The sequence below is a fragment of the Galleria mellonella genome, unplaced genomic scaffold (assembly GCF_026898425.1).
Source record: "Galleria mellonella isolate WM207_F2 unplaced genomic scaffold, CSIRO_AGI_GalMel_v1 utg746, whole genome shotgun sequence".
Lineage (NCBI taxonomy): Eukaryota > Metazoa > Arthropoda > Insecta > Lepidoptera > Pyralidae > Galleria > Galleria mellonella.
In genome coordinates, this window is record NW_026442148.1 from 1,014,425 (window position 1) to 1,041,297 (window position 26,873).

The 26,873-nt window shown below is 36.9% G+C and overlaps 2 protein-coding genes across 3 annotated transcripts; one reads left to right on the forward strand and one right to left on the reverse strand.

Moving 5' to 3' along the window:
• Positions 1-30: 30 nt before the first annotated feature.
• On the reverse strand, positions 31-13,493 carry LOC113521942 (uncharacterized). Of its 2 annotated transcripts, XM_031914481.2 has the most exons (5): positions 13,244-13,415; positions 11,990-12,153; positions 10,094-10,269; positions 6,867-6,955; positions 39-580 (listed from the first exon to the last, which is right to left on the reverse strand). In XM_031914481.2, the coding sequence occupies exons 1-5, from the start codon at positions 13,330-13,332 to the stop codon at positions 169-171; spliced, it is 930 nt and encodes a 309-aa protein (XP_031770341.2). In that variant the 5' UTR covers positions 13,333-13,415; the 3' UTR covers positions 39-168. The 2 variants fall into 2 exon arrangements, with proteins under 2 accessions (XP_031770342.2, XP_031770341.2); XM_031914482.2 differs by lacking the exon at positions 11,990-12,153 and having other exon boundaries at positions 31-580; positions 13,244-13,493.
• A 518-nt stretch (positions 13,494-14,011) lies between these two features.
• On the forward strand, positions 14,012-26,720 carry LOC113522210 (aspartate--tRNA ligase, cytoplasmic). The gene is made up of 13 exons (XM_052901075.1): positions 14,012-14,154; positions 16,023-16,149; positions 17,249-17,411; positions 18,155-18,290; positions 18,862-19,039; positions 19,796-19,940; positions 20,356-20,507; positions 21,033-21,199; positions 22,284-22,399; positions 22,785-22,939; positions 23,576-23,687; positions 24,835-24,894; positions 26,512-26,720. Exons 2-13 carry the CDS (start codon positions 16,033-16,035, stop codon positions 26,613-26,615), a joined length of 1,605 nt encoding a protein of 534 aa, XP_052757035.1. The 5' UTR covers positions 14,012-14,154; positions 16,023-16,032; the 3' UTR covers positions 26,616-26,720.
• The last annotated feature ends 153 nt before the right edge of the window (positions 26,721-26,873 follow it).

Sequence of the window (26,873 nt, forward strand, 5' to 3'; positions counted from 1 at the left end):
TTAATTTATATACTTATTATGTAATTTATCAATGTATAAATAAATGTATTTTATTAATGAAAATTTTATTTGTAAAAAGTCAAAATCAATCCAAACACAAGTTCGAAAATGTAAAATAAAAAAATAATAATTACCAATTAAAATACATTTGCTTATTATAGCATAATGCTAATTTCTCTTGGCCGTTTTCCCCATAAAATTTACGACTTGCGCCAACGGAAACTTACCGCGTCTGCCGCGCTTTTTCGCGCCTAAATCGTGCAGATTATCCGATTCAGCCATAGACGAATCTATATTTTTCGAGGCGACCACCTCAGAGTAATCTTCGCTGTCATTCTTATCTGTGTCGGTTACGTCTCTGTATTTTCGGTAATCTGCCTTGCTTCTAGCTGCACTATGGTCTTGTCTATACTTCATGGATTCTGGTGAAAACTTTGAATGCTCCTGGCACATTAACGTGTCGTAAAAATATCTGTCGGCTCGACCTTCGGCTTTCGGCCTTGGTTTGTCTTCATCAGAGCTTTCATATGAGGAGTGTAACTGGGGAGAGCCGGATGTTGATTTCTTAGATACTCTTAAACTAAAAAAAAAAATAAGTTCTTATAGTTACCAATAAATTGTCAGACAAGCCAACCAGGCAAACAATCCGCAAGTTAATAAGCGGTTCCCGTAGTCTATGGACGTTTATAGCAGCACGAGTACTATCTGCGCGTTAGCGACCCTAAAGAAACCTCTACCTATTTTTAAAAAACCATAGCAGAGAACCCCATATCCTGAATTCTCCTGCACTTGATTTTTTTTTTATTTTTTTAAAATGAATAACACAAAGAATGGAAATTTTGCCTTGATAAAACTTGGAAATATACACTTTTTACTTAAGATCAAGCTATATGACTTTTTTCCTTTACCTTTCCCATTATAAATAAATTGATATTACTGCTGAATAGCTGAAATTATTGAAATTGTTAGTGTTTAAAATTAACCTTTTTATATATTGACAATTGTGGTTTTTTATAAAAAAGAATATTTATAAACAATTGAAATAGAACCAAAAATATATACAATACAGCAAGTAAACAGATGGCATTTTACTAACAATTAATATAAATAATAATATAAATATAACAAGAACCAGCATATTTTACAAACAGTACGTACAGATCACAAAGGTTATAACTCGTTACTTCAAATGTTGCCAACATAAAAAAAAAGTGTCAATTTAAATTTCCAACCAACTTTTCAATAAATAAAATTAAATTTAGTAGTATATAGTTGATTGATGTTTCTCACATTGATAAAAAAAAAAACCGAACATGACCAGAGTGCCGGCGGTTGGCTCGCCCCCTGCCACGTTATATTCTTACATGCTCGATGACATATGGGCATGTTGAGCGTTACGTTCACCATATCGTCGACAGTTGACAGATGCCGCTGACTATTTCATTACGACTATCCACTGCTGAACATAAGTCATCCCCATAAGGGGAGTTTTGCCAGTACTTGCCACCCTTGGCAGGCGGGTTGGCAGGAACCCGGGTCCCCAACATTATGGCGCGGCGAGGGATGCCGTGGTGGTTTTAGCCGGTAGGAGTCCGACAGTACACATACGCCTCCCCAGGGGCGTTTGGGTCTGTATGATGCATTTCCCCAAGAAAAAAAAAAGGCGGGTTGGCAAGCGCCGTTAAGCTTTTGGAGAAAGTTTTAAAAGGGACAATGCCGTTCATCCTTCGACCGTTAAGTACCTTTAGTCGCCTCTTATGACACCCATGGGAATGGAAGGGGTGGCCTATTCTATGCCGGGACCACACGGAAGGGATTGTTAATAATGCAGACTATAAGTTCCATAGCTAGCACCATCCCTCACTGGTGTCCCATCAGCGTATACCGATAGCGCGAACTGTTTAATTAATAACTGGTATATAAACTCTTTGTTGGCCCTTTATACAAAAAAAGAAAAATAATGTTTTTATCTGACACTTTCGATTGTGACGTTCTTGTACAAAATTAATAAACACATTCAAGATCAAGATTCGACTTTATTTTTGTTCATTTGGTCCTTCGAGCCGGATAATTTAGTAAATAAATATAGTGCAGTACTAAACGCATAAATATTCACAACTTCAGTGTACAATACTTTTTTCACATATATATATCGGACTTTGTTGTTTGCATATCACAATGACAGAAAATATTAGTTCACGTATTACAATGTTGTTGGACAATTCAAATAAAATTGTGAAATTACTTACTAACACGAAGAAGTGCGCTCGAGCTAAAATTACAAGAGGATATTTGGATGCACGTTTAGAGATGCTAACTGGTCGTCTTATAATAAAATATGAGTACATTACAACTACATATTCAGAGTCGGATTTAAAATCATATAATCTCGATCTGAAAATTATAACTCTACTGAAGAGGCTTACTTAGATCTCAAGACCTGGATAAAAGATTGGTTATATGAACATGAAACAAAATCAATTAAAACTGATGATGATAACACCATCACCATCGCATCATCTTCACACTCGAGACCACATCTTCCTCCGATACCCCTTCCAGTATTTTCTGGTGATTATAATGATTGGATTAGCTACCGAGATTTATATATTTCATTAATACATAACAATAACAGTTTGTCTAAAATTGAAAAGCATCATTACCTTAAGTCTAGTTTAACTGGGGAAGCAGCAGAATTATTAAAGAATTTCACACTTACCGAAGCTAATTATCTCGATGCATGGAAAAAGCTGGAAGAAAGATACGACAACAAGAGGATTATTGTCAACAACATACTGAATCGCTTATTAAGTCAAAAGAAGTTAGCTGGCGAATCAACTAAAAGTCTCAAAGAATTATTAGACACTACTAGTCAATGTCTTGACTCGTTGAAAAATCTCAACATATGTATTTCTAACTGGGATGCTATTTTAGTATATGTTATTGTTGGAAAGTTAGACTCCGAATCACATAAACTTTGGGAGCAGTCTCTTGGTAATTCTACTGAGATTCCTACTTATGCCGATTTAGCTTCTTTCTTGGAGAATAGATTCAGAACACTAGAAATGATTAGTTCAACTCAAGTCAAAGAATTGTCAAAGAAGATATACACACCACAAAAATTTACATCTGTCAAAACTTACGTTACTGAAGTAAATAGTACTTGCACATATTGTTCACAGAACCATTACATTTGTTATTGTAAGAAATTTGCTACACTTACTGTATCAGAACGTCAACATTTTATAAAAACGAACAACATCTGCTTCAACTGTTTGATTAAGGGTCATTCTGTGAAACAATGTCGGCAAAGCACAACCTGTAAGAAATGTGGACGACGTCATCACACTTTGCTGCATTTAACAACTCTTAACAAACCAGAGATTACAACTGAGAAAAATGAGTCAGTACAGAGTCCCTCTACGTCTTGTCATACTGCTAACACGAAACCTGAAACAAATAACAAACAAGTTATTTTACCTACAGCTCAAATTAAAGTAAAGGCAAAGAATGGCTCTACTTACGTTCTTAGGGCACTTGTAGATCAGGGCTCTCAGGCTTCTTTTATTACTGAAGCAGCTGTACAACTGTTGAATCTTGATCGCACACCTGTAATTGGTAAAGTCACTGGAATATCCAATTCACAAGGAGTTACTACTAACTCTATGGTAACACTCACAATTCATTGTAAAAACCCATCACTTTCACGTATTGAAGTTAACGCTTATGTACTTAGAAAACTAACTTCAATACTACCATCTCGAGAATTTCCACAAGGTACTTGGCCTTCATCAATGCAATTAGATCTAGCTGATCCTGATTTTCACAAGCCGAGTCCTATAGATGTTTTATTGGGTGCCGACGTGCATGCTCACATAATTCTCGATGGAATACACAAACACAACACTCTCGTAGCTTTTAACTCTCGCCTGGGTTGGTTGCTGTCTGGAAGCGTTTCACAAACTGATACACAAGTACACAATGTGACTGTAGCTCATACTAAATTGGAGGTGAATCAGTTACTTAGGCAGTTTTGGGAGATCGAAGAGCACGTTCCTCACAAAAAGCCTATGTCTACATCAGAAGTACAATGCGAGAAACACTATAAGGATACTTACACACGTAACGATGATGGTCGATACATAGATTGCTTGCCATTTAAAGAGTTTCTTTCCACAAGTCTTGGTGATTCACAAACCTTGGTTATTAATCGTCTGCAACAGATGGAGAAGAGATTTTTACACAAACCTGAATTTAGAAGTCAATATAGTAACTTTGCACCGACAAGAGGAAACTCTTAAATGAAAATGAAATAGTAACTTTATGGATGAATACTTGTCACACGAACATATGGAGATGATTCCTGAAAATGAACTTAATACTAATAATAAAAATATATATTACTTACCTCACCATGCTGTCCTTAGGCCGTCGAGCTTGAGTACAAAGTTGCGCGTAGTCTTCGATGGTAGTGCTGAACCTGTAAATAGAAAATCAATAAACGATAAATTGTTAATCGGTCCTCCTCTTCTTCAAGATATTCGATACTTCATTACAAGATGGAGACAACACAAAATATGTTTAGTTGTAGATATACAGAAGTCGATACATCGACAGATACTTGTATCTAAAAAAGATATAGATCTTCAAAGAGTCGTATGGCGTGAATCTCTCAATGTTCCTAATGAAGAGTACAGATTACTTACCGTAACCTACGTTTGGTCTTGTGTTCCTTTCTTAGCCATCCGTACACTGCACCAACTTGCTGAAGATGAATGTGGTGAGTTTTCTAAAGAATTTGAAATTATAAAGGAAGACTTCTACATGGACGATTTGTTAACAGGTACGTCAACAGAGGAAAATGCAATATTTCTTCGAAATCGGTTAACTGAATTATTAGCACGAGGTGGCTTTCCTTTGCACAAATGGTCGTCTAATAGTAAACTAGTATTGAATCAAATTTCGAACGATAAAAGAGATTCTTTAAGTACAGTCACTATTAAGTAGAAAAAGCTATTAAAGCTTTAGATATTAAATGGAAGTCACAAACTGACAACTTTAAACTAACACTAAGTTTAGAATTTATATCTCACAATGTCACTAAACGAACTGTTCTTTCTGTGATAACTAAGTTTTTTGATCCTCTTGATTGTTTGGCACCTTCTATAATTGTTCTTAAACTATTCATGCAGAAATTATGGCTAGCTGGATTGGATTGGGACGAGGAGCTACAACTAGAATTAAAAACTGAATGGTTTACTTACCTAGATAAGTTTTCTCACATGCAAATCATTCCCTTTCCAAAATGGCTCAGCATTTCAAATACTACTACTAGATTAGAATTACATGGCTTCAGCGATGCATCTTGTGCTACTTATGCTGCTGTTGTCTACATCAGAGTTTGGAATGCCAAAGATGTTAATGTTCATTTAGTTTTCGCGAAAACACGTGTAGCTTCAGTAAAACAAGTTACATTGCCACGACTTGTGGTGCTATTTACGAGTATACTAGCCAAGATGTTGAGCAGCCTTAAAACTGTTTTATGAATACAAAATAATTGTGTGTTCACTTGGACTGATTCTACTATAGTTTTAACGTGGTTACGCAAAACACCTGGTACTTGGACAACATTTGTTGCTAATCGAACAGCAAAAATTTTAACTTTCACGAATAGTAGTCAATGGCGTCATATTGACACCTTTTAATAGTCCTGTAGATTTAGTCTCTCGAGGTTTAAGTCCGAATGATTTGAGACAGTCAAAACTGTGGTCGAACGGCACTGATTTTCTAAGTCAACCCGATGATATTGTAAATAATGATATAGATATTCCTGAAACAGACTTAGAAGTTAAAACAAAAGTTAAAGTTCACATTTGTATCACTGAAAATAATGATATTACTGACTACATAAACAAATATTTAAACCATTTATTCAATGCTGTAAAAACAAAATTAATTCAATTAGAAGGGATTGTAATTGTTATTTAACTGCTTCTGAAATAAAAATTGTTTTGCTTGTATGTACTCGTTGGTCACAAGCTATTTTTAAAGATGAGATTGAAACTTTAACTCACAACAAGCAAATTCACAAAAGAAGTAAGTTTTATATACACTTAATCCGTTTCTTGATGAACAAAAGATACTAAGAGTGGGTGGCAGACTAGTGAATGCAGAGGTTTCGAACTATCTAAAGTCTCATATTATTTTAAGTAACAAATGTCATTTATGTAAACTAATTGTTACTCATGCACATATTAAATCTTTGCATGGTGACTTGCAACTTACCTTTAAATTACGTCAGACAGAGGTACTGGATTATTCGTTTAAAGTCTTGTTACAAGTACTGTGAATAAATGTATATCTTGTTTTAAACAACAAACAGTAGCAAATATATCATACTCTCTAGTGTCCAGTACAAATGGTTTAAATATATTCTAATGTTAAGCTAACAATTTCTTTAAGACTTGTAGCTAAGTTGTGCCCTCTGCCACTGAATAACTAAAATTTGTTAATTTTTTCTAACAGTTATGTAGTAATTTGATTTCTATCATCTCACTTTGTGTTACATGTTTACTATATTGTGAAGGACTATAGTAGTCCTTGGGTGGCGGAATGTTTAATTAATAACTGGTATATAAACTCTTTGTTGGCCCTTTATACAAAAAAAGAAAAATAATGTTTTTATCTGACACTTTCGATTGTGACGTTCTTGTACAAAATTAATAAACACATTCAAGATCAAGATTCGACTTTATTTTTGTTCACGAACAGGGTAGCCATTCCATTATCATCCATTAAAAAATCCTATCTCCCTTCCCACCATATCTAGATTTTTAACTCTAATGACAATAAAAAATATTTAATACCAGCGTTTAACATCTCCGATGACCACGGGGGACCGAGGTGATGATGAATGGTAGGTACCTGGTACAGTTGCTTCATCACCGCTTAAAGCCTGTAGGTAAAAAAGAACTTAATATTTTTTATGCAACTAAAAAAATAAGCCGACGGCCCACATGATGGAAAGTGGTAACCATCGCCTATAGGCATGAACATAGAATACACTGTGACGTGTATTACATCTGCTGTAGGCATCGGTAATATAGATACCGACTCGATATCTATACATTGAGTTCCTCTGTATATTGGTGACAGAAAAGAGATCATTACCTATTATGATATCGTCCATATCGGTTGGATATTTATTTTCGAATATGTTAATAGTATATTACTGCAGCGGCCAGCAACAGAGGCATTGATTGCGGGCCGAGGCGTGCAATGAGTCTATCAAGAGTTGTGGTCAAGGCTTGTATGGTACTTTTCTCAAACAATACGCGGAAATCAAAAACACAATTTTACTTTTTAAGTTCAATGACGAATAACGAACAATAATAATTTATCACGCGCCATAATGTTCTTTTGTTTTTTTTTTTCAATAAACAGCTTTCTATTTGCAAACTAGTTCGAAATTTAAATAAAACCTTTTATTAGTTACCTACTTGGTAGTCACGTTTCGAAGTAAAAGGTCATTCCATTTTTAAATTACAGGACAGATGAGTTTACATAGTAATTTATCTGGCCGCAAAACATGACAGATATGGATTTTCATACAACTTTTGCCGGCCGCTGCCCGCATGTATCTGGCCAGTACGGCAATTTTAATTTATCTCGAAGAAGATTGTTAAAATAATGCTCACATTTCCAAGCATGTTTGAGAAAAAGTCTGTTATCCAATATTATGTTTTGAATAACAGACTTTTAACATATTCGTTATTGGATCAGTATATAGATATTGTAATTAAAGTATATACCATATACCCTTTATCATCATCATCATCAGGCAGTCCACTGCCGAATATAAGCCTCCCCCTTGGAGGGGTTCGTCAGTAATTGCCACGCTTGACACACAGATTGGTAATCGCAGTTAGGCTTTGGAGATGTTTTATGAGGGACGCTGTTGCCCATCACTCGCCCTCCCTTAGTTGCCTCTTACGACACCCACATGAAAGGAAGGGGGCTTGGAGCATACGGCAATCACCTACCATATTTCTAAATATTAGCAACCTGCTGTCAACTGTTGCCAGGCCAACCAAGCAGCTGAAAACGTCTGGTAAAAATGTAATAGCAATGATGACATTATTAAATTACGTAACATTCATTAAAAAAACCTATTAAAATCGAGACGTTCTATTAAAACAAATAAATTGATTAATCAACTAAAAACAAAACAAAATTTAAATTCATATAACAAAGTAGAAAGAAAGCAAGAAGTAACATTTCATATGTAACTTTTAACAGAAGAGGTTGGGGGAAAGGGATTGTTAGTAATGGAGACTGAGAACCCCATTGCTAACAATATACCCAACTAGGTCGACCTCCTCGTGGTTCCCCCTGGAAACTATCATGGTTAATTCCTGATGAATTCATCATGATGGGCTAACGGGCCTGTTTTCATTCTCATCTATCACCCTTCACTGGTGCTCCGCCAGTGTATCCCGTTAGCGTAGGCGGGGATACCATTAATTACACCCATCAAAAAAAAAAAAGAGGTCACCTAAGCTGTTACATATTGAAAATATTTGAATTTAGAACGCGGATTTGTGTGTCTACCAGTGACGGATTAACGAGGGGGGCGGAAGGGGTGGCCGGCCCCTGGCCTCTGATCGCGAGGGCTTTTAAATGCCTCCATTTTCCTTATCCATATTAATTTATGTAAATTTTACTGTACGTGTATATCAATAATTACTAATATCGCATTCGAGTATTCTGACACTTTCCTCAGGTTGAATGGAAGAGAATGCTTTTAGCATTAAATCTGTCATGTACACATACATGTAGTAATGAATAAATCAATAAATACCTCTGTCCCATTCGTGTTTCAACCGTGAAGCAGTTGCGTTTGCATGGCTGTGTTTCGGTTTGAAGGGTGGGATATGGCGTGAATTTACGGGGTACAGAGGAATGACACCTGAGTCCTCAGGAATGGCAACGGATGGGGGGTATCATGGGCGAAACAGTATACTCTGTTATGTCCATGCTACTGCTCATGTCTGTAGGCGACAGTTGGCACTTTCCATCAGGTGGGCCGTCAGCTTGTTTGCCATTCTAAGTTGTATAAAAAAAATATAAGATGATTTAATCAAGTTTTACAATTGTTTTTATCTATAAGCAACGATAACGTTATGACTAATATATCTCTTTGAAGAGTAAAAAAAAAATATACTGTAGGTAGTAAAGAAAAAATATTGGCAGGCAGATAGGTTTAAACAACATTCTATGTTTGTTTATTTTATGTTTTTTTTTAAACGTCACTTTCTAAATTCTAACTATTTAGTTTATTTAAACATAAACACTTATATATACAAATATAAACTCAACAAATAGTTTGTAAAATTTCCTCATTTTTGGGGGCCTCATTTAGCTTTGTCGCCCCGGGCCTCTGACATGTTTAGTCCGCCACTGGTGTCTACAAACAGATTTTTATTTACAACTAGCGGCCCGTCCCGGCGTCGCACGGGTGGACATTTTTAACATTTCCCTTCACTGCTCTGCTCCTATTGATCGTAGCGTGATAAAAAGTATACTATAACCTGCCCAGGAGTATGAAGAATAATTGTACCAAGTTTCGTTAAAATCTGTCAAGTAGTTTTTGTTTCTATAACGAACATACAGATAGATAGACAAAAATTTTACTGATTGCATTTTTGGCATTAGTATCGATCACTAATCACCCGCTGATAGTTATTTTGGAAATATATTTCACGTACAGAATTGACCTCTCTACAGATTTATTATAAATATAGATAATCAAGATTCTGCTGTAGGTACAAAGTAAAACAGCAGCTTCCATCGTTACAAAATTAATTTGAGGCCAATGCGTGAATAATTTCTAACGATTAAAAAAAATATATGGATACCTACTCAGGTGAATTAAGTAACTCCTTGGTTTAGAAGTAATTCAAAAATGGAATATTTTATTTACTTACTGTCAATTATTGTCTATGGTCTAACTCCAGCTGCATGGGTGTTGCCCTTTGCCTTTACAGTAAATAAAACTAAAACAAAGTCTATGGTCTAAAAAACAATCAAGTACCTTATTCCCCATATGGAAGAAACAGTGCGTGATTCTCTCGACGTCCGCCCACGCCACAATATACCTGGCCATCGAGAGAGGTATCTTCGGCAAGAAGTTCGAATGGAATTTACCCTGACAGTAGATGGTGATCACGTCTGTATCCTTCACTTCGAAGATTATCTGAAATATTGTACCTGGGAAATATTAAATAGATTTATTTAAGTACAATTTTATTTTTTATTTATTTATTTAATACTTTATTGTACACATTAGTTATAAAAATATGACAGAGGTAAACAAATGTACAGCGGCGAGCCTAACTCTGATAGAGTTTTCTTCCAGCAACATCCAAAGTGGAAAGGAGCATCAATGTCAGCGGATACAGCAGTGTACAATTTTTAAACGGACAAAATTAAATTTATTACATTATATTTTATCGTACAAATACACATATATATATATATATATATATATATATATATATATATATATATATATACACGATAAAATATATATATATATATATATATATATATATATATATATATATATATATATATACATAAATATATACCTACATCCATGCATATACATACACATACAATATACCTACATAATATATATAGATAAATAAATATAATTTTAAATATCAAAGAAACAAGTACGTTATGTTTAAAAGAGAAAAAAAAAATCAGCCAATCATTGGACAGCACATCAAATGGAATATTTTATAGTACAACGTTAATAAAATATTGTCACGTAAAAGCTAATTTTGATTATTGGAACGTCAATTGTTTTATCTTTGAATTTAAGTATTGCAATTGACTCGATCGTGTATCCGTTACATTAATTTTGTATTTATAATTTTTGGTGAGGGCAATAATGAATAGACTGGCTGTCATTCGTTCCTGCTTTAATTGTTACCGAGAGAACACGTATCGTATCGTATCGTAAAATCTTTATTGTACATAACTCAGATTAAACACTGGTAAATGGTTTAATATACAATGGCGGACTTATCCCATAAAGGGATCTCTTACAGTCAACCTTTGAGAAGCTGAAAGAAAACTGTAGAATGTACAAGGGTAATAACTTAGTAAGGTAAGGGTATAACACGTATTCAAGGTTAAAAGGTATCTTTTATTTCTGATAATAGCCGGTAAATAATACATACATACATACATATCTGTCACGCCTGTCTCCCATTAGGGTAGGCAGAAACAATGAAACGCCAAATGATTCGATTCAAACAAACCTATTAACCCGGTAAATAATCTTCCAGCTATTAATAGAAATAAATAAATAATTTAATCAAAGAAGTATGCGACTCGCACAGAAGTACACAAAACAAGAACAAGGGGGGAAAGGGATTGTTAGTAATGGGGTCAAATAGCCCCATTACTAGCAATATACCCTGTCAGGTGGACCTCCACGTGGTTCCCCCTGGAAACCATCGTGGCTAATTCTAGTTGAATTCGTCAGGATGGGCTAACTGACTTGCTTTCATCCTCATCAGTCATTTATCACTGGTGCCCCGCCCGTGTATACCGATAGCGCAGACGGGGTTACCATACCATTATTACCCATTAAAAAAAAGCGTTTTCTGCTCAATTAAAGACCAAATAATAAATTTCGGTTGTTAATATTACTCATAGAGGGGAAAGGGATTGTTAGTAATAGAGACTGAGAATCCCATTGCTAGCAATATACCCAACCAGGTCGATCTCCTCGCGGTTCCCCCTGCAAACTATCATGGTTAATGCCTGATGAATTCATCATGATGGGCTAACTGGCCTGTTTTCATTCTCATCTATCACCCTTCACTGGTGCTCCGTCAGCGTATCCCGTTAGCGCAGGCGGTGCTGCCATTCCATTTTCAACCATCAAAAAAAAAATTATTCATAGGACACTAACCAGGTACAAACATATTGTAGTTTGTGTCATAGTTCCCGCTGCCGATCCAAATGCCGTTCTTCCTCGACAGCGAGATAATGTTGTCGCGGTGGAATCTAACGTCAAAGTGGAGGACCACGTCCCTGGGCTCCTCGCCTTCTTGCGCGCACAAGTTCACCGACATTCTGTATATTAATGAATGATAATGGAATGGTAACCCTGTTTACGCTGACGGGGCACCAGTGAGAGATGATAGATGAGGATGAAAGCAGAGCAGTTGGCCCATCTTGATTAATTCAATTAGAATACCACGATGGTTTCCAAGGTTTTCGCGTGAGATCGACCTGATAGGGTATATTTTTTTTACAACATAGGGGGCAAACGAGCATGCGGCTCACCTGGTGGTAAATGACTATTGCCGCCCATGATCACCCACAACACTAACGGCATTGCAGGTATGCTGCCGGGGCTATTTGGCCCCATTACTAACAACCCCTTTCCCCCAATAGGGAAGTATAAGTACCACCAATTTATCCCGATGGGATGCCATTGTATTATAACATAAAGAAAATATGAGGAAGGGATTGTTAGTAATGCGGACTACCAGTCCTGTTGCTAAAAATATACCCTGTTAAGTCGACCTCCCCGCGGTCCCTCTGAAAACATTGTGCATTTATTACAATGGCCTAACTGACCAGCTCTTTAATTCCCACTTATCCTCTTTCACTGGTGCCCCGCCAGCGTATACCGCGCACAGACGGGGTTACCGTTCCATTATCATATATTAAAAAAACATAAAGAAATAAGATGGAAAAATACAATATTAAAAACTTTATTTTCCCACTGGTTTTTTTTTATAGCACAGCACGCAAACGAGCGTGCAGCTCACCTGATGGTAAGTGACTACCGCCGCCCACGATCAGCCACAACACCAACGGCATTGCAGGTGTGTTGCCGGCCTTTTAAAAAGGAATACGCTCTTTTCTTGAAGGTTATGATGTCGTATCTGTTCTGCTGGAAATTGATTTCAAGGCGTGGTTGTATGTGGAAGCAAATGCCTTGGAAAACGCACTGTGGAAGACAACCACTCATCCGGATAGTTGGATGTATATCTCCAAATGCACAAAAAGGTATTCTAAAAGGATCTACATGGTATTCTGTTGTCTATGGTGCTATTCGTGTAACAATGATCACTTTCCATCAGGTAAGCTGTTTACTTGTTATTGTAGCATAAAATAAAATAAATAGATATTGGGCTTGTTAAAAAAAACTCACTTTCTAGCGGTCTCCTTGATTTTTCCACCAATCTCGATCCTATCCTTAACTTTGAGCAAGCCAGGTATGTTTGCAGTAAACACTGGCATCCTATTTGGAAATTGAATTTAGAATAAACAGATTTCGTCGTAACCCAACGAGTATCAGGGCCGGCTTTTTTTGTCATTTTGAACGGAAAATTTATACATTACACAAATTTTTCTTGTGTTTATCGGATTGTTTGTAAGTTATGTATGAAAACTTTGATGGATGCCGTATGACACTATTAATAATTTATTTTCTTTTTCTATTTAGAGGAACTTCTATAAAAGAGTACACGTAGAAAGAAGTCTACACCATATTGGAGCGTAATACGAACCGAACATTTATCTGGAGCAGCAAAACTAAAATCAAAGATAGGTTACGCTTAAAAAAGTTTAAGACGAACTAAAATTTTTATTAACTAGAGACCGCTCCAGTTATTTATATAAAATACTTATATTTAAATAAAATACAGCCTATATTATTAGTTGATAATATTAAAGTATAATATTTTTTGAGTTTATTCATTATTAGTTATTCGGCATGATATATATCCTATTTTAATTGCTAAACTATATTACTTTTGTAATAATTTTAAACAGGATATAATGAAAGTTCCTGTTTGGCTGTATGGGCATAGTCCTTTTGCCTAGATCTATTTCATAAAATAAAAACAAAGAATGACATTTACTGTCAGTTATATTTGACTTTCAAGCATTTGATTTTGACGTTGACGTTTACATTACAACTGCAGGTGACTGATTTCATTACTTATCGTACCTAACCTATTTGTTAAATATTTGAACTTAAAATACATGTTATCAGTTAAATTATACATTTATCTTAGTAGTGAATAAATAGCGATCATAATTGTCCGCGCCGCATCACGGGTAATGTGTTTTTTTTTGTATTTCCTTTGCTCCCAAACCGGATGATGAAACTTATTTTAAAATATTGCTAAGATTTAACACTATGAAGTGAATCGAGGCCTTTTTGTGACTCAATTGGTTATAATAAACCTAGCTAATTTTTATTGTAATATATCATAATATAGGGTATCATGGGCGAAACAGTATACTCTGTTATGTCCATGGTATTGCTCATGTCTATAGGCGACGGTTACCACTTTCCATCACGTGGGCCGTCAGCTTGTTTACCATTCTAAGTTGTATAAAAAAAAAGGTGTTCAAATCATCTTAATTTCTAGTAAAAAAATACTATTAGGTTAGGAATTAACTTATGACCTATTTATCTTACTAAAAATAAACAAAAATACATAAATATCATGATTTTATGAAACAATGTAGAACTTATATCTCCTACTACTATTATGCGTAAGTTTATGAAAGTAAAAGCATAGAAGGATATTTTTTGTTCTTTCACGCAAAACCCATTTTATGGCCTTGAATGAAATTTGTTACATACATAGGTAATATTGTAACTTAGAATATAAAATGTATAATGTACAGTTTGTCTGTAAGAGATTGCCTTATGGCCACCTTTTTTATATGCACATTCTGTATAAATACTCTGTGTATACATCTCTCGTATGCGCAATAATTTATTATTATTATTATGCACTGATTAATGCAGGTAAAGCTGCAGGATGCAGTTTATTTCAAAATTATGTACAAAGTTAGAATTGATATTTGTCAGCTTTAACTTTTGTTGTTAAAGATATAAATGATTTATAGTTGTGCAACTGTTTGGAACATATGTGTGCATTTATCAATGTTTTTATACATTACTAGATAACGATATGTATATATAAATGCTAAAGTTTATATTTATCTGTGGTCACAGTCTTTCCTTTATGAGGTAGATAGAGAAAACCAAGTACTAGATATATCCTATAAAAAAAAGTGCCGGTAAGCACTCATATAAAATGTCCCTATATATGTACAAGAATAGAATAAGAATAATATTTATTTAAGAAAGATACAGTTGCATAAGGTACAATTTACAATTTTTACAATTTATGTTCATTCTAACCTGTCTCACCATACATTTATTTGACAGTGGTAACTATTAAATAAGGGTTTAACATGTTCATAATGGGGGGAAAGGGATTGTTAGTAATGGGGTCAAGTAGCCCCATGACTAGCAATATACCTTGTCAGGCCGACCTCCTCGTGGTTTCCCCCTGGAAACCATCATGGCTAATTCTAGTTGACTTCATCAGGATGGACTAATTGACCTGCTCTCATCCTCATCAGTCATCTATCACTGGTGCCCCGCCAATGTATATAATAGCACACGCAGGGAAAACATTCCATTATCACCCAAAATAAAAAAAAACAAGTGCGTAGTGGGGGAAAAGGATTGTTAATATTGGGGTCTAACTATCCTTTTGCTAGCAATATACCCTATAAAAAAAGAAAATGATCATCATCTGATTTGATATGATTAGCCATTAACTGTCCACTGCTGAACATAGGCCTTATGGCCAGTTTTGCCAGTAGTTGCCACGCTTGGCAGGCAGATTGACTACTGCAGTTAAGCTTTGGTGATGTTTTAAGAGGGATACATAGAGAGATATACTTTATAGTTTCCTCCAAAAGTTTACAATAGTAAATTTATTATAGATACAAACAAATTATAAGAAATAATCATAATGAGGGAACACAATGGGTGATCTTATCACTTTTTAGATCTCTTCCAGGCAACCTTTGGATGGAGAGGAGTAATTATAAACAGATCCTGCTCTTTATCGCTTAACCTTTAAGGAATAAAAATAAGTTGGCCTTTTTTGTTTCAGTTCTTCCAGAATGGTAGTGTCATCGGAGACCCCAGCTCAGATGGAAGGCGACACGGCGTCCAGTAAGAAAGCGGCCAAGAAGGCTGCCAAAGCAGCTGAGAAACAACAGAAAAAGGCCGAACACAAGGTAAAAAGGAGTCATGAAATATAAAAATTTATAACTTTCAAATTATTCTCTTTTCGGTTCATCACACTTAGGGACTTCTTTTTTAATGGATGATAATGCAATGGTAGCCCCACCTGCGCTATCGATATACACTGGCGAGGCACAAATGAAGGATGATAGGTAAGGATGAAGTAGGTCAGTTAGCTCATCATGATGAATTCAACAAGAATTGTTCACGATGGTTTCCAGGGGGAACCAAGTGGAGGTTGACCTAATAAGGCATATTGCTAGCAATGGGGCTGTCAAACTCCATTGCTAACAATCCCTTTCCCTTCCACACTCAGGGACTGTAATGCTCCTGTATTCACTCAGGAAGGTGTGGTCACATGTTATGCTATTATTATTAAGAGTCAGCTGGCTGTTGGTTAAAATTCGACCATAAATGTACTGTAATAAATTATTTTATTATGGTTATGTTCCACATTCAGTAAGACTATAGACAAATAATATTAAAGACAAACAATATTAATCTATTCTCAAATTGACCGCAGACTTTAACTATAAACAAAAGAGTATATATACATATGTGTGTGTGTGTCAAATACATGGTAGTTACTTTGGGGGGAAAGAGATTGTTAGTAATGGAGACTAAAAATCCCATTGCTAGCAATATATCCAACCAGGTCGACCACCTCCTGGTTCCCTCTGGAAACTATCATGGTTAATTCCTGATGAATTCATCACGATGGGCTAACTGGCCTGTTTTCATTCTCATCGATCACCCTTCACTGGTGCCCCGCCAGCGTATCCCGTTAGCGCAGGCGGGGTTACCATTCCATTTTCATCCACCAAAAAAAAAATACATGGTAGTGTGTGTAATGTTTTTTTTATTGATTTAATGTATTTTTTAATGCATAATTCCATACCGCATCTGTATATAATAATAATAATAAAGATTTATTGCAATTGAAAATATACAGTCACAGGTTAGAGTAATTTAAAAGTTAAATATATGAGTCTAAAGTATGGTCACACACACCTTGAAGTAAAAGTTGGATGGGCGTCCTATGTTGCTGTAGACAATGTTTCCATCAACACAGAGTTTATGCTAAAATTCCAGGCAGCTTCAGCTCAGCCACAAAATGAATCAGAACCGGACTTCTCCGAAGGTCGATACGGTTTGCTGAAATTGATTCAGTCGTCCGGTGAACACAGGGACAGGATCTATACTGATGTCAAGGATTTGGGAGTGAAGATGGACGGGCAGGAGGTTTGGGTTAGAGGTATGTATTCTTATGTTTTTAATGTGAAAGATGAGTTTGTTTGTCACGTTATATATGTATATATATATATATATATATATTTCTTGTAATTACCAGAGAGAGACTTTGTACAAAAGTCGATTTCTTGGCTACCTCTCTCCCATTCGTGTTTCAACCGTGAAGCAGTTGTGTTTGCATGGCTGTGTTTCGGTTTGAAGGGTGGGATATGGCGTGAATTTACTGGGTACAGAGGAATAACACCCGTCAACAAGTCCTCAGGAATGGCAACGCATGGGGGGTATCATGGGCGAAACAGTATACTCTGTTATGTCCACGGTACTGCTCATGTCTATAATCGACGGTTACCACTTTACATCAGGTGGGCCGTCAGCTTGTTTGCCATTCTAAGTTGTATAAAAAAAAATTGTTTATATCTAAAATAAGTTTACTATTGTAATCTTTTGGAGGAAACAATAAAGAGTATCTATCTTGTAGCGCCTTAACGGCTTAACCAGTTACTATGAAATTTAGTATACACTATATTGGAAGAAAAAGGGTCTTGGCCGATGGATGGACGGACAACAAAGTGATCTTATAAGGGTTTCCTGTTCTCCTTTGGGGTACGGAACCCTAAATACAATGTTACGTGACGCATAGCATAGACTCATAGACCATATCGTCGTCTCTGTGTTTGCTCAGGATGGTGTAGTCACATGTCGTGTACAAAAAATATATATATATATATATACATATACATTTTACAGCACGACTTCAAACATCGCGGGCGAAAGGGAAGCAATGCTTCGCAGTGCTTCGACAGAGCTCGAGTACAGTGCAGCTTCTGGTCAGCGTGAACGAGGAGCGCGCTGTTAGCAAGCAGATGGTCAAGTTTGCTGGCAAGTGAGTAGTTTACAACTTAATGGTGCAGTATTTTTCCACGTGTGAGTCGAACTACAAGGAATTACATAGAAGGAATGATAAAAATTGTAAATCATATGGTTGGCTCCTTTCTTCTTATGTAAATATAAGTAGTAAAAAGAGGACGAAAGATACGCCATCAGTTGCTATTTTTCTCAATTCATAGCTGGCGGTTAGTGTATAGAAAATGTTTGATATGTCAATTATTTGTCAATGACAAATTTTACATTACTAGATTATATATTCGACACAGTTTTTGTAGAAAGTATGCAAGCAGGTTGTATCTGAATTTGTTAGGGTTATATTATTCGCCCATGATACCCACCATGCGTTGCCATTCCTGAGGACTCAGGCGTTATTTCTCTGTATCCTGTAAATTCACTGCTATATTCCACCCTTCAAACCGAAACACAGCCATGCAAACACAACTGCTTCACGGTTAAAACACGAATTGGACAGAGGTACCCAAGTTAACGACTTTTGTACAAAGTCTCCCTCTGGTGAGTGATTTGCCTTTATTCAGTTCCTAATTCAAATTATTTATACATTCCAGCATAACAAAAGAGTCCATAATTGACGTCCGTGCGACGGTGGTGAAGACAGCAGCCCCGGTTGAGTCATGCACGGTCCGGGACGTGGAACTCCTGGCGACCGAAGTGTGGACTGTGTCGGCCGCGCGCCCACAACTGCCTCTCCAGATAGAGGACGCCGCGAGACCGGAGAAAAACGACGTAAGTCATTTACATGAGTGATAATATTTATTTAACTCTGTGGTAATTAAAATACCACGTTTGTCACGCTGCCACCTAAAAATAGAGGGTGATACAAGATCGGAAAAAGGACGCAAGGCATACATGACTGGTAATATTCATACCACACTGTGATAATAATGGATAAGTGGTGTAGATAATTTTAAGTTAATTCGGAAAATTAGTTCAAAGTATGATAAATATATATACATAAATGAGGTAGAAGCTTCTAAAAAACTAAATTGAAAATAATCGAGTGTCGTCGCCCACCACTACCAAATCCTACCCTGGACATAGGATGCTGCGACACTGGACAAAAACGATGTGAATTATTTACACAAGTGGTAAAATTAATAACGCTCTGCTGTAATTAAATTAACACATTAATACAAATGTGTATTTTGTGTGATAATTAAATTGCCACAATGCATATGAAAATTACTACTAGTGTCATAATGGGTATTTTTTCGCATGTAGTGTAAATTTGTGTGTTGGTGAAATTTTGAAGAAATGAAATTGTTGGAAATTTTGTTAGAGAAATATAAAATGGCTGTGGAGAAACTTGAGTAATTTATAGTTTTGATATAAGTAGGTTGGTAGGACGAGCAATTTGCAAAGAAAAGCTTGTAATTTTTTTAATATTAGAGAGGTAAAGGAGCAGACGGTCCACCCGATGGAAAGCGGCTACCGTCACCCATGACGATCGAATATGAAACTGTACTTTTTATTTTGCTTAAGGACCCTGAAGCGCTGAGAATCCGTGTGAACCAAGACACGAGGCTGGACAATCGTGTACTTGACCTACGCACTCCGGCCAATCAAGCGATATTCAGGCTGGAAGCTGGCGTTTGTAGATTATTCCGTGATATACTTACTAGAAAAGGTAAGTGTCTAATATATATATATATATATATATATATATATATATATATATATATATATATATATAAATTATTATAAAAATGATGATTTTTATTATTATATCAACCATTAATTGACTGTTTACTGTTGAACATAGGCCTTCCCCATAAGGGGAGTTTTGCCAGTAGCTGCCACGCTTGGCAGGTGGGTTGGCAACCGCACTTGGTGATGTTTTAAAAGCTACCAAAAGCTAAACTGCGGTTGCTAACTCGTCTGCCAAGCGTGGCAAGTACTGGCTAAACCGCTCTTATGGGGAAAGCCTATGTCCAGCAGTGGACAGTTAATGACTGATACAAAATAATGAAAAAAAAAATGTTGAAAAACATTATGGACATTAAATTAGGCCATTTAATCAATTAGATGACGATTGTCCCCAGGTTTTGTTGAAATACACACACCAAAAATAATCTCTGCCGCGTCGGAAGGTGGCGCCAATGTGTTCACTGTGTCGTACTTCAAATCGTCGGCCTATTTGGCTCAGAGTCCGCAGTTGTACAAGCAGATGGCGATCGCGGCTGACTTTGACAAGGTGTGTGGTAAAAACTAAGTGTGGTAATTTAGATTTTTTATTCAGTTATTTATAGCGCCATCTAGTGGTATTTTATACTTATGAAGAATAATTTAGGAGGTGAATTTGATGCGTGGTAATGATGTACATATATGTTCTTTGGTGATGTTTTAAGAAGGACACTGTTGCTCCTCCTTCGACAAGTTCCCTTAGTCGCTTCTCACGACGCCCACTGGAAAGGAAGTGGTGGTATTTTATGGCGGGACCACACGGCGAAACTATTTATTATAAAATATTTCTAAGGTTGCCTGGAAGAGATCGCTGTTTAGCGATATCATTGCTGCCGCCCATTGTTGCCTTTTCTCTTGCTTGCTTTCTTGCTTCTTGTAATTTAGATTTCTTTTGTTAACTTATTTAATCTGTATTATACCAATATTTAGTAAATAAAACTCATTTATTTTTTAAGGGAAATTGAAAAAAAGAGGTAATTCATCCATTCTGCGTTTTTCACGCCAATAAATTAAATTACCACAATAATTGTCACAGGTGTTCACAGTGGGCGCCGTGTTCAGGGCGGAGGACTCCAACACCCACAGGCACCTTACGGAGTTCGTGGGCTTGGATCTGGAGATGTCGTTCAAGCATCACTACCACGAGGTACTGGACACCATAGGGGCCACCTTCACCGAAATATTCAAAGGACTGAGGGACGAGTGAGTGTTTTTTTTTGTATCCGTCATACTCGTGAACGGACGCTGTTTATATAACTAAACTGATGACCATGGTAGTGTACTGGATTAACATATAGCCTCTCCTTCTGATGGTCGTGCGTTCGATTTCTGCACAATACAAACATTTGTATATGTAAATATCATCATATGACCCTTTAACTGTCCACTGCTGAACATAGGCCTCCTTCTTGAGGGGTTTGCCAGTAGTTGCCACACTTGGCAAGTGGATTGGCAACCACAGTTTTTTTTTAATAGGTGATAATGAAATGGTAACCCCGCCTGCGCTAGCGATATATGCTGGCGGGGCACCAGTGAGGGATGATAGGTCAGAATGAAAAGGCAGGTCAGTTAGCCCATCGTGACAAGTTGGACTAGAATGAACCATGATGGTTTCCATGGAGAAACGCGTGGAGGTCGACCTAATAGGGTGTATTGCTAACAATGGTGCAGTTAGCCTTATTACTAACAATCCCTTTCCCTCTGACAACCGCAGTTAGGCTTTGATATTTTTATAAGAGGGACACTGCTGTCCATTCATCGACTGGCCACTAAGGTTACCTCTTATGAGACCCAAGGGAGAGGAGGGGGTGGCAAATCTATGCCAGGACCACACGGCGAATACATCTATTAGTATATACATAATATACTATGTATATATTTATTCTTTTTTGACCACATTACAAAAAAAATGTCTGGTACAAAAGGCGGACTTATTACTATATAGCATTCTCTCGCAGTCAACCTTTGGCTGTGTAACCGTTGGCTTTGGGGGGAAAGGGATTGTTAGTAATGGAGACTGAGCATCCTATTGCTAGCAATATACCCAACCAGGTCGACCTCCTCGCGGTTCCCCCTGGAAACTATCATGGTTAATTCCTGATGAATTCATCATGATGAGCTAACTGGCCTGTTTTCATTCTCACCTATCACCCTTCACTGGTGCTCCGCCAGCGTATCCCGTTTGCGCAGGCGGGGTTACCATACCATTTTCACCCATAAAAAAACCGTTGGCTTTGTGTGTGTGTGTGTCTGTGTGCCTATGTATGTAGCTGTACTATGTGTACAGATACGCGTCAGAGATAGCGACGGTGGCGCAGCAGTTCCGCGTGGAGCCGTTCAAGTACCTGGACCCGCCGCTGCGGCTCGAGTTCCCGGACGCGATAAAAATGCTCAAGGAGGCCGGTGAGTTTTATAACTAGCCGATATGAAAGCTTTATCTTAGACAGATACTGTCTTGTCGGTCTTCTCTCTCTTTTTTACAATATTTTTGTAATACAGTAGAATCTCGATTATCTTTTCAACTGTGTCATGCAAAATGGTGGAAAATCCACATCTGTGGCGTCCCGTGAGCGGACTTTACACAGACTAGATATTTTTAGCGTATAGGTTTAAAAAACCTGATTTTTTCCGAAACCTAATTGCAATTCTATAAAATTCAGATTAGATTTATATTGCTAGCAATGGGATTCTCAGTTTTCATTACTAACAATCCCTTTTCCCCCTCCCCTCCAGGACTAAGTTATTAGACCTCCGTACACTTTAATTTAAATTATCCCACTCTTTCAAGGTGTGACCCTGGGTGAAGAGGACGATCTGTCCACGCTCGACGAGAAGCTGCTCGGTAGACTGGTCCGGGCGAAGTATGACACAGACTTCTATATTTTGGACAAGTATCCCCTGGCTGTCAGACCGTTCTACACCATGCCCGACCCTAAAAACCCGGTAAGTAACAACTGTTGGCGTCATCGTCACCATATTGCTGTACATAGGTCTCCAACTTAGAGTGTTTTGCCATTAGTTGCCATGTTTGATAAAAGAATTGGCAACTGCAGTTAGGCACCAGAGGGAGACTTTGTACAAAAGTCGATTGCTTAAGTACCTCTGTCTCATTCGTGTTTCAACCAGTTAAAGCAGTTGTGTTTGCTGTGTTTCGGTTTGAAGGGTGCGATATGGCAGTGAATTTACAGGGTACAGAGGAATAACACCTGAGTCCTCAGGAATGGCAACGTATGGGGAGTATCATGGGCGAAAGAGTATACTCTGTTATGTCCATGGTACTGCTCATGTCTATAGGCGACGGTTACCACTTTCCATCAGGTGGGCCGTCAGCTTGTTTGCTATTCTAAGTTGTATAAAAAAAAATGGATTGCATGTATATTATGGGGAAAGACAATAAGTTCCTAGTACATGAAAATTTTTAAACTAAATTTCAAAAACGGTCATTTGACCGCGCTTGGTAGGTTTAGTGTTAATTAATTTTTGCGTTGTGTCCAACAGTGGACTGTTAGAGGCTGATATGTGATGATACCGATTCACACAGGCGCAGCCGCGAGATACAACTAGTTTGTTTGTTTACAGAAATCGTCCAATTCGTACGACATGTTCATGCGTGGTGAAGAAATACTGAGCGGGGCGCAGCGGATTCACGACCCGGAGTATTTGATAGAGAGGGCCAAGCACCATGGCATAGGTGAGGCGTTCAGAGATATCAGTCGTTAGGGTCTACCATGAAATGTTTTCCAAAATTTCGGATGCCAAAACGAAACACAAATTTGATGTTAAAATTACATAACGAGTAGGGATATATATTTTATATTCTCACCAGAGGGAGACTGTACAAAAGTCGATTGCTTGGGTACCTCTGTCCCATTCGTGTTTCAACCATGAAGCAGTTGTGTTTGCATGGCTGTGTTTCGGTTTGGAAGGTGGGATATGGTGTGAATTTACAGGGTACAGAGGAATAACACCTGAGTCCTCAGGAATGGCAACGCGTGGAGGGTATCATGGGCGAAATAGTATACTCTGTTATGTCCATGGTACTGCTCATGTCTATAGGCGACGGATACCACTTCCCATCAGGTGGGTCGTCAGCTTGTTTGCTATTCTAAGTTGTATAAAAAAAAACATTACATGTATCATATGTCTATATTAAGAAATAATGGAATTTTCATCGTGCCTCCGATCAAACTGTTTATAATTACTCCTCTCCATCCAAAGTTGTTGCCTGCAAGAGATCGCTCTTAGCGATAAGGTCGCCCATTGTTTTCTCATTGTGATTATTTCTTGTAATTGTTTATTATATAATTTAATCGTAGCATAAATCTAATATATAAAATTCTCGTGTCGCGGTGTTTGTTACCAAACTCCTCCGAAACGGCTTTACCGATTTTTATGAAATTTTGTGTGCATATTAGGTAGGTCTGAGAATCGGCCAACATCTATTTTTCATACCCCTCAATGATAAGGCTGACCCACTCCTAAATATTTTTTTTTTTATTTTTATGACAATATTTTTTTATTTTTGTTTTATTATGATTTAGCATTGACAAATACAACATCAAATTTGTAGTACGATACATTTTCATGTATAGTTCTCGAAATTATGTATATGGTAAAACAACGTTTGCAGAGTCAGCTAGTTGTATATATATATATATATATATTCCCAAAGAGGGTTGACGTCAGGCAGGCGGCCGGTCTTAAAACTATAAGTCAAATCTTTTAGTAATATGTATAAAAAAACATATTACGCCGACCACAAATAATAATTAGGATAAAGGTAGGGAGAGAATGATAAAAAAAAATAATATATTATATGAATTTAACCTCGTTTTCAGATATCAACAAAATCGCCGCTTACATCGAATCCTTTAGACTGGGATGCCCTCCGCACGCTGGTGAGTATTCAACGAGCATTTCTATCATTAAACGAAATTTCTAATGTATGTAGTATATTCATTTATTTTAACATTTATTATATATGTAGGTAGGTATTATATTTATTTATTTATTTTATTTTATTCTTTATTACACCAGTTATAAGAATATGACACAGGTAATCAAATGTAGCAAAGAACCACGAACAAAAAAATCAAGAAAATCCCGCTCAAATGTAACAATGTTGATTGTTTTTTTCGATAGATTGTTCGTCCCTCCAGGCCAGACAGTTGATGGAAAACATCGATGTGCTCAAGTGGAAGTGTGGCACGAGTTCATCAATGTCAGCGGATACAGACAAGTGTACAATCTTGTGACAATTTTTAAACAGACGAAAATTAAATTAATCACATTATATTTTATCAAAAACAAATACACATATACATAAATACATACCTACATCTATGTAGTATATATACATATACTTACACACATCACACACACACACACACATATATATATATATATATATATATATATATATATATATATATATATATATATATATATAAAGTATTTACATCCAACCAGAGACATACATACATTAGTCATACAAACCTCAAACATCTGATTATTACATCAATGTTGAACCCTTCGACGACATTTTTAAACGACAAAATTTTTTTTTTTATAACACAGGGGGCATATAATAAATACATGCTACATCTATGTAGTATATATACATATATATATATATATATATATATATATATATACTACCGCCGATAAATAAATATATGTTCCCACAATTACCTACGGCATTTTGCAGGTGTGCTTATGTAATATTTTATTATATAAGGAATATTTTTTTGAAGGTTATGTTGTCGTATCGGTTCGGAAATACTGCTGCTGGAAGTTGATTCTCAAAGTAGTGGTTGACTGGAAGAGATCTCTGTCAGAGAAAACGCTATGGGCTATGAGAATTGTCGATGATCCCAGACTTACAAGTGGTATCTAACCCCTAAGTCTTAGAAGAGATTTTGCCTCTGCGTGTTCTACCGCTTGTACAACGGATTTTATGGACGATAATGGAATGGTAACCCCGCCTGCGCTATCGGTATACACTAGCGGGGCACCAGTGAGGGATGATAGGTGAGGATGAAAAGGCAGGTCAGTTAATCCATTGTGATTAATACACCTGGAATAGGCTGGGGGAAAGGGATTATTAGTAATGGAGACTGAGAATCCCGTTGCAAGCAATATACCCAACCAGGTCGACCTCCTCGCGGTTTTCCCTGGAAACTGTCATGGTTAATTCCTGATGAATTCATCATGATGAGCTAACTGGCCTGTTTTCACTCTCATCTATCACCCTTCACTGGTGCTCCGCCAGCGTATCCCGTTAGCGTAGGTGGAGTAACCATACCATTTTCACCCATAAAAAAAAATACACCTGGAATTTAGCACGATGGTTTCCAGGAGGGAGCCACTAGACACGGGAGATCGACCTAACAGGGCATATTGGTAGAATTGGGACTGGTAGTCCACATTACTAACAATCCCTTCCCCCTCCCCTTTTTCGGATAGGACCTAAAATTAATATAGAAATATGTTTACACTTGTTATTATTATTGCAGGCGGTGGTATCGGTATGGAAAGAGTGGTTATGTTGTACCTAGGGCTGGACAACATACGCAAGACTTCCATGTTCCCGAGGGACCCGAAGCGTGTCACGCCATAAAGATTAACAGACAAGTGTACATTTTAATATGTATTTTATAAGTTATTTCTCTATCGTTTTTTTTTTTTTTTGTATAATATACAGTTAATAAAATTATATTATGTTTATTAATATTTTATTTTTTATTTTTAATAGCCTCTTAGTTTTTTAGTGATAATGGTATGGTAACCCTGCCTGCGCTATCGGTATACGCTGACGGGGCACCACTGAGGGATGATAGGTGAGGATTTTTTTTTTAATACAACTTAGAATGGCAAA

Excerpts from the sequence above, each read along its gene's own strand:
- LOC113521942 (XM_031914481.2), bottom strand. The coding sequence starts at position 13,332 with ATGCCAGTGTTTACTGCAAACATACCTGGCTTGCTCAAAGTTAAGGAT. Across the intron at positions 10,270-11,989 it reads CTACAATATGTTTGTACCTG|GTACAATATTTCAGATAATC; the intron begins GTTAGTGTCCTA and ends AATATTTCCCAG. Across the intron at positions 581-6,866 it reads ATCGGAGATGTTAAACGCTG|TTTAAGAGTATCTAAGAAAT; the intron begins GTATTAAATATT and ends TTTTTTTTTTAG.
- LOC113522210 (XM_052901075.1), top strand. The coding sequence starts at position 16,033 with ATGGTAGTGTCATCGGAGACCCCAGCTCAGATGGAAGGCGACACGGCG. Across the intron at positions 18,291-18,861 it reads ATGGTCAAGTTTGCTGGCAA|CATAACAAAAGAGTCCATAA; the intron begins GTGAGTAGTTTA and ends TATACATTCCAG. Across the intron at positions 21,200-22,283 it reads TTCAAAGGACTGAGGGACGA|ATACGCGTCAGAGATAGCGA; the intron begins GTGAGTGTTTTT and ends CTATGTGTACAG.